Below are 15961 nucleotides of genomic sequence, written 5' to 3'. Positions count from 1 at the left end.
AAGAAAGAAAAGAATTTCTTGCCTGCTAAGGTGTCCAGTACCTGATCTATGAATGGAAGAGGGAAGTGATCTTTTTGTGTGGCTTTGTTTAATTCTCTATAATCCACACAGATCCTCCATTTCCCGTTCTTTTTAGGTACTACCACAAGTGGAGAGACCCATTTGCTGTCAGAAATAGGATAAATAAAATCAACATCTAAAAGTTTCTGAAGCTCAACTTTTACAACATCTTTTAAATGGGGGTTGAGTCTTCTTTGCGGTTGACGAACAGGTCTTGCATCTTTTTCGATATAAATATGATGTGTGCATAGCTGGGGATCAATCCCTTTCATATCGGGATAGTCCCATGCAAATGCCTCCTGATACTTTCGTAACAGCTGGATGAGTTTTGTCTCTTGATCTGGTGTCAGATTAGCGTTAATATTTAAAGTTTTCCCCGGTTCAATTTGCACTACTTTGCTATTAGCGACAGAAGTCACAGGTATAATTTGGTCATGTTCGTCTTTCAGAGGATCCTCCTCTAATTCGTTATCAAATTCCGCTTTTATCATAAAACATTGTGTATACGATGTGGATTCTGTTTGATTAATGAATTTATTGATGGCATTGTCTTCCATTTGATCTTTGAAATCTAGCGCTTCCTGGACTGTTAATGGGGGTCTAATATTGTCAGTGATATATGAGGCAGGGCGCAGGTTGGTTCTCATCATCGTGATGCTTGGCTGCGCTGGAGGGTACAAGATTAAATTTTTGATATCCGGCCCTCTAGTTATGGTCATGTTTCCCTGCCGGCAACCAATGTAGGCGTCAGCAGTAGCGAGCCACGGTCTACCTAGAATTAGCGGATGTCCATCTAGTCGGGTTTTCGGATTAATTATCAGGAAATCGGTCGGGTATTCCCAGGAATCCACTGAAACCATGACATCATACAAGGTGCCTTCTGGTCTAATTACTGATCGGTCAGCTAGTTCTAACAAAGTGGAAGTAGGTTCTACCGATGTAATTCCGAGCTTCTGGCAAGTCGATGTTGTCAAGATGTTAATTGCAGCCCCTAGATCAACTAAGACGTTGGTCATGGTCTGCCCATAGATTTGAACAGTGACAATTGGGTTTCCAGGGTCCTCGTATTTAACTGGTGTTTCTTTTCCTGATAGGAGGTCGGATAAGGTGCCGACTACCTGGACTCTTGGGTTAGAGGTTACATTTCTTTTTGATTTTCTGCTACACAGGTCTTTTATGGTTTTTGCATATATGGGGATATCCTGTATAGCTTGAAGGAATGGAATTCTTATATACAAGTTTTGTAGTTCTCCCAGAATATCAAAATCTGGATATTGTGTTGGTCGTGGAATGGCCAATCGTTCTGGGAAAGGTGGAGGAGATGTAATTACTTGCTTATGAGCTTGGTCTTTATTTACATCTTCCTGTTGTGACGGCTGTTCTATAGGTCACTGATCTTCAATGTGAGTTGTTCTATGTCCCTCGGTTTCTATTATTCGCTCAGATCTTAACTGAAGATCATTGCACTCCTGCAGATCAGATTCAATCTCTGAGGATTCTATAATTTGAAGAGATTGAACTGGTCTATTATTTGGATTGGGGTTGGGTTGGGCTAGGAGCTACGGTCTCAGATTAGGCTGGGGATTTTTTGTAAGGCTGGCAGAGTTGGTTGAGGGAGTGGAATTGATCCTGCTGGCTGATATGTCGATTTTGGCCAGCTTGTCTGCCAGGGTGAACCTTGCGAAGTAGAAGGGGTCCACTGCGGAGGATATGAATTATTCTGCCAATATGGTGGGGGATAAGGGAAGTTTGGCCAACCAAATTGGGTCATCCAAGGATTCGGAGTAGGAAACATTTGAGGTGACCAATTCGAAAACGGGGGCTGAGACTGGTTTTGCCACATATTCTGTTGCTGAGCATTGAATTGCGGGGGTTGAAAAGAAGAGGAGGGGTCTGAAAACATACCAGATTGCCTAGGCTGCCATTGACGACGCTGGTTAATAAAATATGCTGATTCTGGCTCCTCTTCTGCTTCTTTGTATACTGCCTTCAAACCAGGAAGTGAGGGGCAACTTTCAGTCAGATGGTCCTTGGTACAGATAGCACATATTTGGACTGTATCCAGCGGACATTCCTTGTGGCTATGTTTCTTCCTACATCGAGGGCAGAAAACCGCTAGATTCTGTTCCGCCTCTGTTTGCTTCTGTTTAGCCTGCACAATATCAAGCTATGTAGTTAATGTCCCCAGGATATCAGTTTTAAAATTTTCTAGCAAATTTCCAAGTTCCACACGTGTTACTCCCTCTGTTGATGTTCTGTTATCTCTGGTAAAGCGATCATATTCTGCTGGTTTTATCCTCGTGCTGCCTCTTGAGCTCCTGATACACAGATCAATGATATCAGCAAAATTTTCCTGATAAATGTCTCCTTTCCCCATAATATTCAACGTTTCAATCCATTGTTCTTTCATACCTCTAATTAATGCGGTTTTTAACACGTTATCAGGCAGAGGTAACGATGCATAGGGAGATCTTTGCAAGTTATATTGGAAACGTTCCACATATTCTTCTAGAGTTTCGTTTGGTCTGGCTGACATTTGAAAAATTTCATCTTTTAGTTCTCTTGACCTACAGTAATCCTGATATTTCTTTAAAAAGGCTTCTTTCATTTGATCCCAATTGTTAATAACCCCACCACCTAAGCCCATAAACCATCTTAAAGCAGCCCCTTTTAATGTGGAGGGGAACAATTTTAATTTATGGGGATCGGTGGTGTAATCGTATCCTCTACATAATACATCAAATTCGAACAAGAATGCATCCAGATCTTTTGATGTAAGGCCATGAAATGTGGGGATATGCTGGAGAGGGATAGCTTTCATGGGCGCATTTGCTGCAGAATCTACTATAGGATATTGCAATGTGGAGGTCTGGGTGTTTATCTGATTCTGCGCCATGGGATCGAATATATGCCAGTAATCTTCAGGAATTTCCAAGAGAGTGTTCCTTGGTTGAGAAGGGGTAGTCTTAACAGGGATTGTTTTGACAACACTCCCTTTATCAGGGATAATGATGGTCCCAACTGTCTGAGGTGAATGAATTCCTTCAACGAGGATTTTTGCAGCGCTTCCTTTATCTGGGCTATTTAAAGGCTGGTTTGGTTCAATAGGAGATCTAGGTTCCCCGATTTCCCCTGTTTCTCCTCCTCCTTCGCAAAGGTTACTAAGATTCCCTTCGTGCAATAGTCCAGGAGTCAAATTTTCAATTTCTTGAAAGTCCTGCTCCTCTGTTTGACTGTGCACTTCAACAAAGGCTTCAGATGGTGATCCCGAGGCCTGAAGGGAACTTAGTAGGCTGTTTAGAATTGATTTTCCTATAACCTACTGATGGCTGAGATTCGGCTTTCTTATAGATTTCGTCTATGAAGGTCGTTCGTCCAAGGGTCACCAGCCCCTTGGCTTTGGATGGAGGCTTTTGATCTTTCTCTGGCTTTCTCTGCTTAGTCATGCACTCCAATTAAACTGCTAAATCCTATTTAACCAATCAATTCTGCTAGGAAAGCGGACGGTGGAGCAGGGATTTTACATGCTCCATACGTAGGTTCTTACCTTCCATTTTTAAAATCCAACTCTCCCCTAGCAGCTTCATACACTACCCTGTTTAAAAGACAAATGGCTATACCCCTTCCCCGACAACGGCGCCAAAATGTAGAGCTGTAACAAGGGTCTTTTTCACCTCTAGTTATCTCACATTACAAGTCAATCCAGGAGTGTTTTGTTATTGTAAAGGGTATCTCAATTTGAAGCTATTTGTCATAGTAATGCTTAGTAGTATAGGTCTAAGAAATACAAGAGTAAACGGATGCTAAGTTATGGCTAAATTACTTTTGCATAAAGAAATCACACACGGCAACTTTATCAGTCAAGGGTACGGAAATAGTAACCCATCCCTCTAGAAACTGATGAAGGAAAAGGAATTAGAGTATGGATCATGGATCTGGGAGCATAATAGCGTCTGCTGTGTCTCACGACAGCCTTGATCCTCCTCCCACACCAAACCAATGAATGCAAGTAAAAAGGAACAGCAAGAAAACAGAATGGAACGGCAATTCAGAAATGGAACAGCAGTAAAAGGAATGGCAGTAAAGAAACTAAATCTCGCGAGTTCAACACTCTCAATTCTTGGCATCAACTTACATACAAAGAAAGAGCAATCTTTTGTACAAGTAGACAGCTTAATCAAATGGAACAGCAAACCACCATAAACAGGAAACGTCAATCATATGTACACATAATCTGAAATGATCACCAGTAGTCCACACACAACGTTAATTCCATCTTCTTATGATCGTCACTCCAACCATATGTAGCTAAAACATTCCACTTATAAATTCTGTAACAGAAGTGAACAACTCAGAACAATGTTATGTGATCAATTCTGGAAATATGATGTAAACTTGTTACAAAGATTTACAAAAGGAAAACTACTGATGAACGAGTATGGAACAGCATGTAAGTATATCAGATTATTAAGAACAATAAACAAACCACACAAAGCCAAACTGTAATGATACAATCAGCCAGTGTCCGTTGGAGCCAGGCCCTTAGCTTCCAATGGCACACCGCCGTAACTTACTTCAGATGCAGGGAGAAAGTAACACCAAATATATTATATTAACGCATCAATGATAGTACAGCAAAACTAAGTCTCAAAGAGACTCGATAGTCTGAGTTTAACCAACTGTGAAGTCTGTAAACAGAAAGTAAAGATACAAGATAATCAAAAAGTCCCTGAAGTCTTCGATGCTGCCCCTTTTTATACAAGTAATGGCGGAGTTAACTGAACAACAAAATAATTGAAAGTAACGATCCTTCAGGATCAAAGATCTTGAGGGATCTGTTAAACTGTTAACTCCTCTCTTTTCTCTGCCTAACCTTCCGAACTGACAGTCCTTCATCTCATCCCGGATTGATCTGCCTTGATTTACTCGCCCTGGTCTGGATTTTATTTGGTTTTGGAGGGACAGTTGTTATCTCCTCATGGAACTCTCGTTTTGCACCGCGCCTTCCTACTTTTGTCTTTTCCTGCATAGAGAAGATAACTATTAGTGATTGGGTCATTCGTTCTCATTCTCATTACATTCTCCTTATTTTATAACAAAGAAAAGGTTACAACTATTGCTTGAAACACCACTAAGTTATTCGTTAAAACATACCTTTCCAATGCTCTACAAAAGGTTGTTAGCCTCAGATATAGCCCTGAACGCTACCTCTGCTAGATGGTGGGGTGCATGCAAGAAGAATATAGAAGGCTGGAAAGAATGTTGAAGATTGATGTGGATAAGGTTGGGACAAATAGATATAGAAATAGAGATAAAATATGATGGTGAAACTAATCCTAGGAAGCATATCCATCTATGCACTACAACATGGAAGGAGATTCCACATTACGAGTGGGTGCATGGATTCATTCATACATTAGAGATAATCCCTAAGAATTGGTACTTAGAAATAGAGATTTTACATGGTATAGTAAATTAGGAAGACATGGTTGATGGTTTCATACTAACATTCAACTTTAAGGATGATTTCCCATACATAGGTTTAGCCCTTGAGATAGTTAAGAAGAATATCTTTAAGAATGTAACCCCATTGACATGGCAATAACCTAATTGGGTTGCACAGATAGAGAATGCATTAGAATGTTATAACCTTACTATAGAAGAGGAAGAATATCCTCGCAACATCCACATAGCAGAAATAGAAGGATGCTGCAAAGTAAATGGACCTAAGTTAGAGATACCATATATAAAGAAGCCACTGAAGACAAAGAAGTTGATCATACAATCAGAGAATAAACCTAAGTTTGCAACTATAGGAGACTATTGGGATGAAGGGATAGTCAATAAAGTTATAGAGTTACTTCATGAATACGAAGAACTATTTCCCACTAAGTTTTTAGAGATGAAAGGTATAATAGGAGATCTAGGAGTCATGAGTATTCCCCTTAAGCCTGATGCTAAGCCAATCAAGCAAAGACCTTACAGGTTGAATCCAAAGTATAAGGATAAAGTAAAGATAAAGATTGATAATATGATAGAAACAATAATTATTGAACCAGTAGAAGAGTTAGAATGGGTGAGTCCTATGGTGGTGTAAGAGAAGAAAGCTCAAGGAGAAATCATGATCTGTGTTGATCTGTGAAAGTTGAATGATGCATGCTTACATGATCCCTTCCCTACACATTTCACAGATGAAGTGCTAGAAAATGTAGGGGGTTAGGAAGCTTATTCATTTATAGATGGATTTTTAGGTTATCATCAGATTAGGATTGCACTTGAAGATTGGCATAAGACCACATTTGCTACAGAATGGGGCTCATATCAATGCACAATAGTTCCTTTTGGATTAAAGAATGCCCATGTTATATTTTCCGAAGTGGTGGTTGAAACTTTTAAGGAATATGTCCACAAATTTTTAAAAGTATATTTTGATTATTGCACAGTATTTGGGTTTCTAAGAAAACATATTGGAAGTTTAAGACTTATGCTCGACACATGTAGACAATATCAAATCTCTTTGAACTTAAAGAAGTGCATATTTTGTGTACCCTTCGGCATATTGTTGGGACATATTTTTTGAAAGCAAGGACTAATGGTGGACCTTGCTAAGATTGCTATCATTGTGAATTTGCCTCCACCTAAGACAGTACGAAAACTTCTCACTACATTGGGACATACTGGGTATTACAGGAAATTCATCAAGGGGTATGCGCAAAGACTGCATTTATGGAGAAATTGTTAAAGAAGGATGTAACTTTTCAATGGAATGAGAATGTTAGAAGAGCCTCAAGATATTGAAAGAAAAAGTGATAGTTACACCTATATTAGTGTTCTGTGATTGGAATAAGGAATTCCATGTCCATATGGATGCCTCTTGTATAGCTTTGGGAGTAGTATTGGCAAAACCTGGTGCAGGAGAAATTAATCATCCTATAACTTTTGCAAGTAGAAATTTATGTAAAGCAGAAATGAATTACACCATTGCAAAAAGGGAAGGAATGCCCATGATGTTTGCTTTGCAGAAGTTTAGGCACTACTTACTGGGATCACACTTTAAAATGTTTACATATCATTCTACATTGAACTATTTGGTTAAGAATCTTATCTTAGGAGGACATATTTGCAGATGGTTACTGTTATTCGAGGAATATGAATTTGAAATCATTGTTAAATGAGGAAGAATGAATGCAATACCTGGTCATCTATCAAGATTAGAAATAGGGGAAGAACCAACTAGCATAGAGGATAATCTCCCTGATGCACAGTTATTTGCAATTAGAATTGCAGATTACCACTTTGAAGGTAACATTCAGTTTTTTACCACAGGGATGGCTCCTTTAGAGTATACTACACAACAAAAGAAAGAATTAGTGGTTAAGGCAGCTGACTTTTCATTAATAGTAGGACAATTATATAAAATGGGACTTGATGAGATACTACACAGGTATGTTCATGAACATGAGAGACAGATGATTCTAGAAGAAGTGCATGCTGGTGCAGCCGGTGGACATTATGCAGGAAAAGCTACTGCGTAAAATATTTTGATAGCAGGATTATGGTGGCCTACATTACAAAAATATGCAAAGGAATATTGCATAGCATGTGATGTGTATCAATGAAGAGGAAAACCTTTAAGAACAGATGAGATGCCATTCGTACCAAAAGTTACATTGCAGGCCTTCGATAAGTGGGCTATTGATTTTGTTGGACTGATCAACCCACTTGGATAGAGGACTGGTGTGAGGTACATAATTACATCAACTAATTACTTGAAAATATGGGCCGAAGCACAACCAATGAGGGATTGTAGCGCAGAGATTTCTGCAAAGTTTACTTTTGAGTATATATTTTCTAGATTTTGATGTCCAAAAATTTTGATATGTGACAAAGGTTCCCACTTCTTGAAAAGAACTATTGAGGCATTGTCTGAAGAATTCCAAGTTTATCATCAAAAGAGTACACCTTATCACCCTCAGGCCAATGGAACAATAGAAGCATTTAATAATATTTTGGAGAATGCACTGACTAAGGTATGCAATGTGAACAAAGATGACAGGGACCTTAGAATCCCAACAATTTTATGGGCTTATAGGACAACATGTAAAAAGTTGACATGTTAGACACCCTTCAGATTATTTTATGGGCAAGACGTTGTGATTCCCATGGAGTACATCATTCCTAGATGGAGGATTACAATGCTTACATATATGGAAGACCTTGACATAATGAAGGAAAGAATGTCGCAATTAATTGCTTTAGAAGAAGATAGATTTATAGCAGGATTCCATTAGAAAGTACAACAAGCAATAGAAAAGGCCTGGCATGATAGACATGTTAAGCAGAAGAATTTCTAGGAAGGAGACCTTGTTCTCCTTTATTAAAATAAGTTTATGAAATTTCCATGAAAATTCAAGATGCATTTGTTGGGCTCCTATATTATCAAGCATATTACTGATGGAGGCACAATTCAATTAGTGAAGTTAAATGGAGAATTGATCCAAGGAAGAGTAAATGGAAGTAGGTTGAAGTTGTACAGGGACAACCATGTCCCTACAACCTTGCTCTAAAGAATAAAGGAGAAAATTCTTAGTGTGACTTACAGTTGATAGTAGGCACTGGACTATAAAATACATTTCAAAGAGCTTTGACGTAGGGAGTTACTTCGTCCAATACCAGCCGAAGCCCTATAGTTTGAGTCCGCCAAGGTATAACAACAAGAAAAAGTGTGGAAGCATGTCAATATGAAAATCACATCAGTACCATTGCCAAGAATACACAAGTTGCACATGGAGATAATTAAGGAGCTGAAGTTATACGAACAACATACCTCATAGTTGAATATTCAGGTAGAAAAAGAGAGGGCTTCACTACAACAAAATCTCAACCAGAAGATCCAAGTGAGGGATCATGTTATGAAACCAGCTCAAGAAAAGATAGAAAAGATAGATCAACGCCTTAGAATTTAGCCTCTTCGACGGGGCAACCTCCTTTACATTACATAAATGAACAATTCTTGGATGATACAAATGAAAAGACCTCCTTTATATATATAGGATTCTAAGGGGTCATAACATAATCAAAGCCAACATAACAATAATAATGTAAGGGCACAATAATAACAATAGTGGGCTTCTATGGAGCACAATAGTAACACTATGGGCACTACATGGGTACATCAATATAATAAGTGGGTTGTACTAATAACAATAAGGGGTTACACTAGTAGTATAGGGGCCTAACATGCCCCTCTCCTTCAAAAAGCGTTGTCCTCAACGCTTGAGTAGTTCTTGATGCTTCTGTATAAAAAAATTTCCTCCCATGTGGAATCTTCAGTGGGTAAGTTCTTCCACTTGATGAGATACTCTGAAATTGATCGATTTCACAGCTATTGGGTTCTTGTTTCTGTGACTGCTCTAGGTTCCAATATGATTTTTCCTTCCTTTTCAATTTCTAGCAATATTGTTTGAATTGGGATCTTTTGCAACTTTTGAATAAGTGGCCATACTTCTTCATCCTTCTTCCATTCATCCCTTGCTTCGTTTATCAAATCTGGTTGGATAATAGAAATAGCACAAAACAATGCTTCCACATCCTCATCCTTGAAGAGTCTTCCCATTTGGTAAGGTCGCCATTTTTTAAGTGCATGTAGTATTGCCAACATTTCCTTCTCATAAATAGCTTGCTTGAGATGTAGCAGTAAAAATACCCAATCACCTACATCAAAATATTTTTCACTATGATGTTGATCTACCTGTTGTTTCGTTTGATTTTGCACCAAAGTGGCATTATCCTTTAAAAGTTGGAGAACTTGTTGTTGATGCTCGATGTGATATTTCATTGCTTGAACCTTTTTCTTCTTGATATGTCCTTATATCTCTAGAGTTTGAGGAGTGGTAATTTCTTCCAATCCTTTACAAGATATGGTCATATTCATTTCTTGATGCTTGATGTGATCTTTCACTTCTTGAATATTTTTCTTCTTGATATGTCCTTCTAGCTTGATAGTTTGAGGAGTGGTAATTTTGACCAATGAATTATAAGATATGGTTGGATTCATTTCTTCTTTCTTGATGTGATATTTCACTTCTTGCACCTTTTTCTTCTTGATATGTCCTTCTATCTTGAGAGTTTGAGGAGTGGTAATTCTTGCCAATGCTTTACAAGATATGGTCTGATTCATTTCTTCTTCATCTAGGCTTTGTTCCTGGAGTATATCCTCTTCTTTTGACCTTTCTTGCTCCTTTTCTTCTTCCTCTTCACAATCTATGTAGAATAATTTCTTCTCAGCACACTTATGACCTTTAGTGTATTTTCTATCAAAACTGTAACAAAGCCCTTTTGCTATTTTTTCTTCCAATTGTTGTGGTGTAAACCTTATAGGTTGTGGAAGACTAGGGGAAACAAAACTTCCATCTTTAAAGTTGTGAGTGGTATGCTTCTTGGTTGCCATAATTTTTCTTTCCATTTTTCTTCCTAACCTGAATGCCTTCTCTAATGAACCAAGTTCCCAACAGTGAACATCATGTTGGATACTATCCTTTAAAGACCCTATGAACACATCAATCCTATGCTCCTTTGGAATATCTTTTACCCTTATGTTCAATTTTTGGAACTCCTCAATGTGATCCATTATTGAACCCTTTTGTTTGAGACTTATCAATTGGCTAAAAAAGTGTTGCTTTTTGTATCCTCATAATGTGCTATCAATTCTTCCGTAAAAATTGCCCAAGTGATAAATTGTTTACGAGAGCAAAGCCATTGATACCATACAAACTAATTTGATTCCAAATACAAAGTTTCCATACGTACCTTTTGTGTGTTTTGCACATTATTGAGATCGAAGAATTGCTCCATCTGTAATATCCATGTGGCGGGATCCTTGCCATCAAACTTCCTCATATCGATTTTTGGAATATGGTGAGTCTTCGATCCAATGTTAGAGTCTATGGAATCATGATTAACATTTCTTTTGTTCTCATCATGAGTTTCCTTTAGTACCCTTTCACCCTTAGTGACCATTTCTTGTAGCAACTTATTCATATTTATCTTCAATTCTTCCATCTTATCATCCATGCCATCAATTTTAGCTTCCATGCCATTCACCTTAGCCTCCATGCCATCCATCTTAGCTTCTACGCCTTTCTTTAAGCAATCCATCTTAGCTTCTACACCTTTCTTTAAACCATCCATCTTAGCTTCTACATCTTTCCTGAAACCATCCATCTTAGATTCTGTTGCTTTTTGTGCAAGTGACACTTGTTGCACTTGTTCTTGTAATTTTGATATATCATATAGCATTTATTCTTCTTCTTTATGAGTCATGCTAGAGCTTTCAGGTTCCTTACTAGGTGTTTGCATTTTCTTTCCTCGAGGCATCAGTTACCGATAATAATGCTCTATTATGCCCTTTGAATTCCTTCAAAATAAATTTTCAAACCAAGCTTAAGCAAAAATTTAAGAAAATCTACACACCTTTTTTCACTTTGTAGGAGCTCGATATTTCCTCTGATGTATCTCTGTACTTTCCAGTCATCTAGTTCTAAATTTGTGACCTGCAGTAGCCCTCTGTGTCCTCTTTCCAATGCCACAAGTCTGACCCAAATTGGATTCTCCAAGGAAGAGTTATGTGAAATATCCCACAGTGACTTGAATATAGACTAGTTCAGTAGAGCGAACTTGTACGACGTGCCGCAAGTCTGTGTTTCGACCTTTGGATCTAAAAAATGCATACAAGAAACTACAGTCCGTCCTCTTTCTGTTCCTTCTTATGAAATTTCAATCTGATCCTCAGAGAGAAAGTTATGACGATTTTCCCCAGGTCACCTGTTTGGAATGTAATTCAAGATTCTGCAAAAAGACCAACTTCCTCAGATCATATCTCCGTAAATATACCACAAAAAGCTCTGAAATATGAAACCGAGGTTCAACATGAGTTCTTCTCAAATGGGTTTTTGTTGCAACTTCTGAAACATCACAGAAAAAAGTTATAGCAAAAATTCCACGATGACCTATTTGGAGCAGCGAAACCCTAGAATCCAAAGCTCTGATTCCAAATGTTATGAAACCAGCTCAAGAAAATATAGAAAATATAGATCAACTCCTTGGAATTTAGCCTCTTCAACGGGGCAACCTCCTTTACATTACATAAATGAACAATTCTTGGATGATACAAATGAAAAGACCTCCTTTCTATATATAGGAGTCTAAGGGGTCATAACATAATCAGAGCTGACATAACAATAATAATGTAAGGGAACAATAATAACAATAGTGGGCTTCTATGGAGCACAATAGTAACAATATCGGCACTACATGGGTACATCAATATAGTAAGTGGGTTGTACTAATAACAATAAGGGGCTACACTAGTAGTATAGGGGCCTAACAGATCAAGCAGTCCAATAGAAACAAAAGATCAAGGAGGTGGTCGAAGCCACATGTAAAGAGATTCTAAACCTTGATTTTCGTGAAGAAGAAACAGTGGAGGACAAGGTTGTGAAGCTTGACCTTGCAGTGAAAGGATAAAAGCAGAAGATTATAGATGTGAAATTTCAGTATGAAATGCATATCAGTGAGTTGCAAATGAAGTTGCAACCAACTATGCCGTAGGAAGTGAGAGATCAAAAGGAGACTGACCTAAAGGCTACTATGGCTAGCATCTCCACATCAGTGGAAGACATTGGAAAACTTTTAGAAGAAATATTATAGATATGGACTTCGCTGCTGGAAGATTCAAATGTATAGAAACTGTAGGAAGATATTCAGGAGAAGTAGCAGTGGTGGGAAGAGATTCAGGGATCTACAAAGACCTTACCAATCTCACAGGAGCTCACCAAAATTGATGAGGGAAAGGAAATCCAGAAGAAGATTGAGGAACTGAAGAAGGAAGAACATGTTTTAGCAGAGAGGACTCAGCCATGGCAGGATGAGGCTTTCCAACTATTTCAGGCAGTAGATGAGAAGCTTCAAGAGCTTTGATAGAGGGAGACAACGATGGTGCAGAAGGTTGCAGGACATGTGACGAAGGCACTATTGGAGGATGCATGTAGCGAAGAGAAGCAGGTCACATATATTCTGCAAAAGTTCAACGAGGCCTAAAACAACATCGCAGAAAAAATTAGAGGCAAAGAAACTGAGTGACTCAGGATGACACACATGTAGTGTTGGGGGCTTGTTGTGCACAACCCAACTTGGCCTAATTTTGGTAAAGACTCCATATTTTGAGGGGAGGAGTGTGTAATGTAGGGTGCAACAAAGTGTGAATTGGAGTGTGCAGTAAAGTAGTTGGAATATACTGTGCAGTATAAGGGCATTGAAGTGGGTCAAAGCCCCTCCTTTTTGTAAAAATCATGTAATTTTGTAAAATATCAATGTTTTTCAGACCATCGTAGATTGGTTTAGGGAGTGCATGGTATATGGACCATGGTATTTTGATGATATATCCCTCGATGTAATAGTATATATAGGGATCGATAAAAACAAAGAGATACATCACATATTTAATTGAATTGTTGTATTATTGTGATATATGGTTTTGAAAAGAAAGTGAGGCTCTAAGCTGAGTGTGTTGAGGCATGAGTCTACAGCTGAGTGCCTAGATGACATACAACTTAGTGTATAGGTCAAATAATTGTTTATTGTACAATAATTATTATTATAAGCAACAATTCTTGTGGATGTAGTCCCACATTGGGATGAACCACAGTAAAAATTGTGTCTTCATGTGTACATTTTCTTATTATATGTTGTAGCTTAGCATTTTATTACAATTACACTTTATTTTAGTACAGTGATGATTTATCGATTTATATGGTATGTTTGAGTGATTAAATGAATGCGAAGAAGTGATTTCTGAATGTTAAGAATAAAATATAATATAAAACACCACATCATGTCATCCTTCAATTTTAGAAACCTGGTTCTGCATCCTCCCATAGTCACTTTGGGTGAGATTGTGATCTGCTTGTTGGTCGTTGCCGAAAGGGCCAGTGTTTGAGAGTTTTGTTGGTGTGCAGTATAGATCGAACCTAGGTTAGCCCAAATCATAACCAGCAACACCTATGCAACCTATTTTCTTGTTATTTCTATCCCCACATAAACTTTGTGTTGCACGTGGCACCTTAGTAAATTCTTCTAATATGGGAGGGTGCCACTTCCACAATCGAATTTCCATTTGGAATTCTTTTATTGGTTATGATGACATGTTGGGTCAATTCCCCATTTCTTTGTAGATAGTGTGAATTGCACACTCACAAATCTAACAATTGATTCAATATTACATCACTGGCCCACAATCCATATTGGGTGGCAACATGTGTGATGGTTTATAAAAATTTTGATTTTTGATGAATATAAAGAAAATTATTAATTTTATTGAATGGTGGAGATTCATATTGGTTTACAACATACATGATCCCTTACTGCAACTTGCATTCTTTATGGAAACAATGGTTGAAATCCAAGAAAATTGATGGTGTGATCCATATCAGGTGTGGGATTTCACAACACTTATTTTTTAATGGATCCAATGTTTAACCTTCATAAAAATCAATGAATCGAATTGATATTGGCTAATATGATGCAACGACTTTAAATTTTACCAATGTGATTGATGAATACAATGGTGGTTGTTCTCTCGATATGATGGCTCATATAAATATAAGGTTGGAATATGTGAGGGGTTTAGTAACCCATTGACTTCTGATCTCATTAACTTCCACCAGATGTCTATCACCTAACCCCCTCCATGCATCGAATAAACTACCACTTAGAATTTCCACTAATGTCATAATACAAAAAAAAAAAAAAATTTCAAAATTTCATGTTTTTGAAAACATCTGTCAATAAAACTTCTTTTCTTGAAATTTTCCACCTTTGTAAAATTTGCATCTCTTCTTTCGAAGTTAACTAGTTCTTTGACTCCTTCCAAGCATGCATTCACCAATTGAATTCTTATACCAATATAGTTATCATTCTAAGTGGAATTATCCACTAGTAACCCTTGGGTCTTATCCATTGCTAATCCACCTTTCATAGCCTTGTTGTCCTTAGTATTTTGACAAGGGAGTAAAAAACACTTTGAGATGCAAGGGAGATTAACTGGACTCTTTTCCTAGAATCCATTGAGTCTCTTGAGGGAATTGGATAACTCAAACCCTTAATTTTTCCTTTATTAGAGCGAGTTTTTGATGGATTGGGATAAGGGTCATTTAGGGGAAAACCCTTACTAGAATGTGAAATTAATTTTGACATTGAAAGAGTAGGATTATGGTTGGACTAAGAATGCTTAGGCTCATCCAATGGAAACTAGGAATAATTAAATAGTAGAAAAAAATCATTAGGATGGGATTCAAAAACTAATTCTTCAATCCCCAAAGGAGAGAGTTATATTTATGATTAACTTACTCGGGAGATCTTTTGGAGTTCTTGATTGAGCCAAATCATGCATCACTTCCACCCTAAATGATACCAATTCGTTTTCTAAGGGGATTCTCCCCCAACATACCTTATGTTTTGTTGGACCCACAACTAAAGGATCTTACTAGCTCACCTTAACTTTCCATATTTTCTAAATGAAGGTTTCTTCCTTAAGAGATTTGTGCATTTCTCCTAGATGTGGCCAACTTCATGGCATTCATACCAACTAAAGGAATATGCTAATAATTTATTATATGTATCTTGAAAAGGCTGCCATTAACAAGTTCATTTTCTTCAAAAGTCCCTCTCTCAGGTCGACCTCCACCTACACCTAGGCCCATCTTCTATTAATCATATTACTCCAATCTTTGTCTAGTTTTATAAACATACTAGCCTTGTTCCCAATTAATTCTAGGATTTTGTCATGCCAGAAGACCAGTGGAATACCAATTAGGCTCAACCTTCCCAACATTGTTGTTGTAGG

General features: G+C 37.8%; 1 protein-coding gene across 4 annotated transcripts in view; it reads right to left on the bottom strand.

The window, feature by feature from the left end:
- The window catches only part of LOC149206639 (protein NRT1/ PTR FAMILY 4.3-like), a 264923-nt gene that overhangs the window by 106662 nt on the left and 142300 nt on the right, over positions 1 to 15961 (bottom strand). The window contains exon 5 of one of the 4 annotated variants that reach the window (XM_089393761.1): positions 4745 to 5083. The exons of the other annotated variants lie outside the window; for them this stretch is intronic. Within the exon in view, the coding sequence (XP_089249887.1) occupies positions 5068 to 5083 (16 nt within the window). The 3' untranslated portion in view covers positions 4745 to 5067. Of the gene's footprint in view, positions 1 to 4744; positions 5084 to 15961 lie in introns of those variants that run through there. 4 annotated transcript variants of the gene reach the window in all.

This window comes from Pinus tabuliformis, chromosome 1_2, assembly GCF_031772625.1.
Source record: "Pinus tabuliformis cultivar Carrire ecotype Pingquan chromosome 1_2, CPIR1, whole genome shotgun sequence".
Taxonomy (NCBI): Eukaryota; Viridiplantae; Streptophyta; class Pinopsida; order Pinales; family Pinaceae; genus Pinus; species Pinus tabuliformis.
Note: the sequence above shows the minus strand (reverse complement) of the source record. Positions and strands in the feature narration are given on the sequence as shown.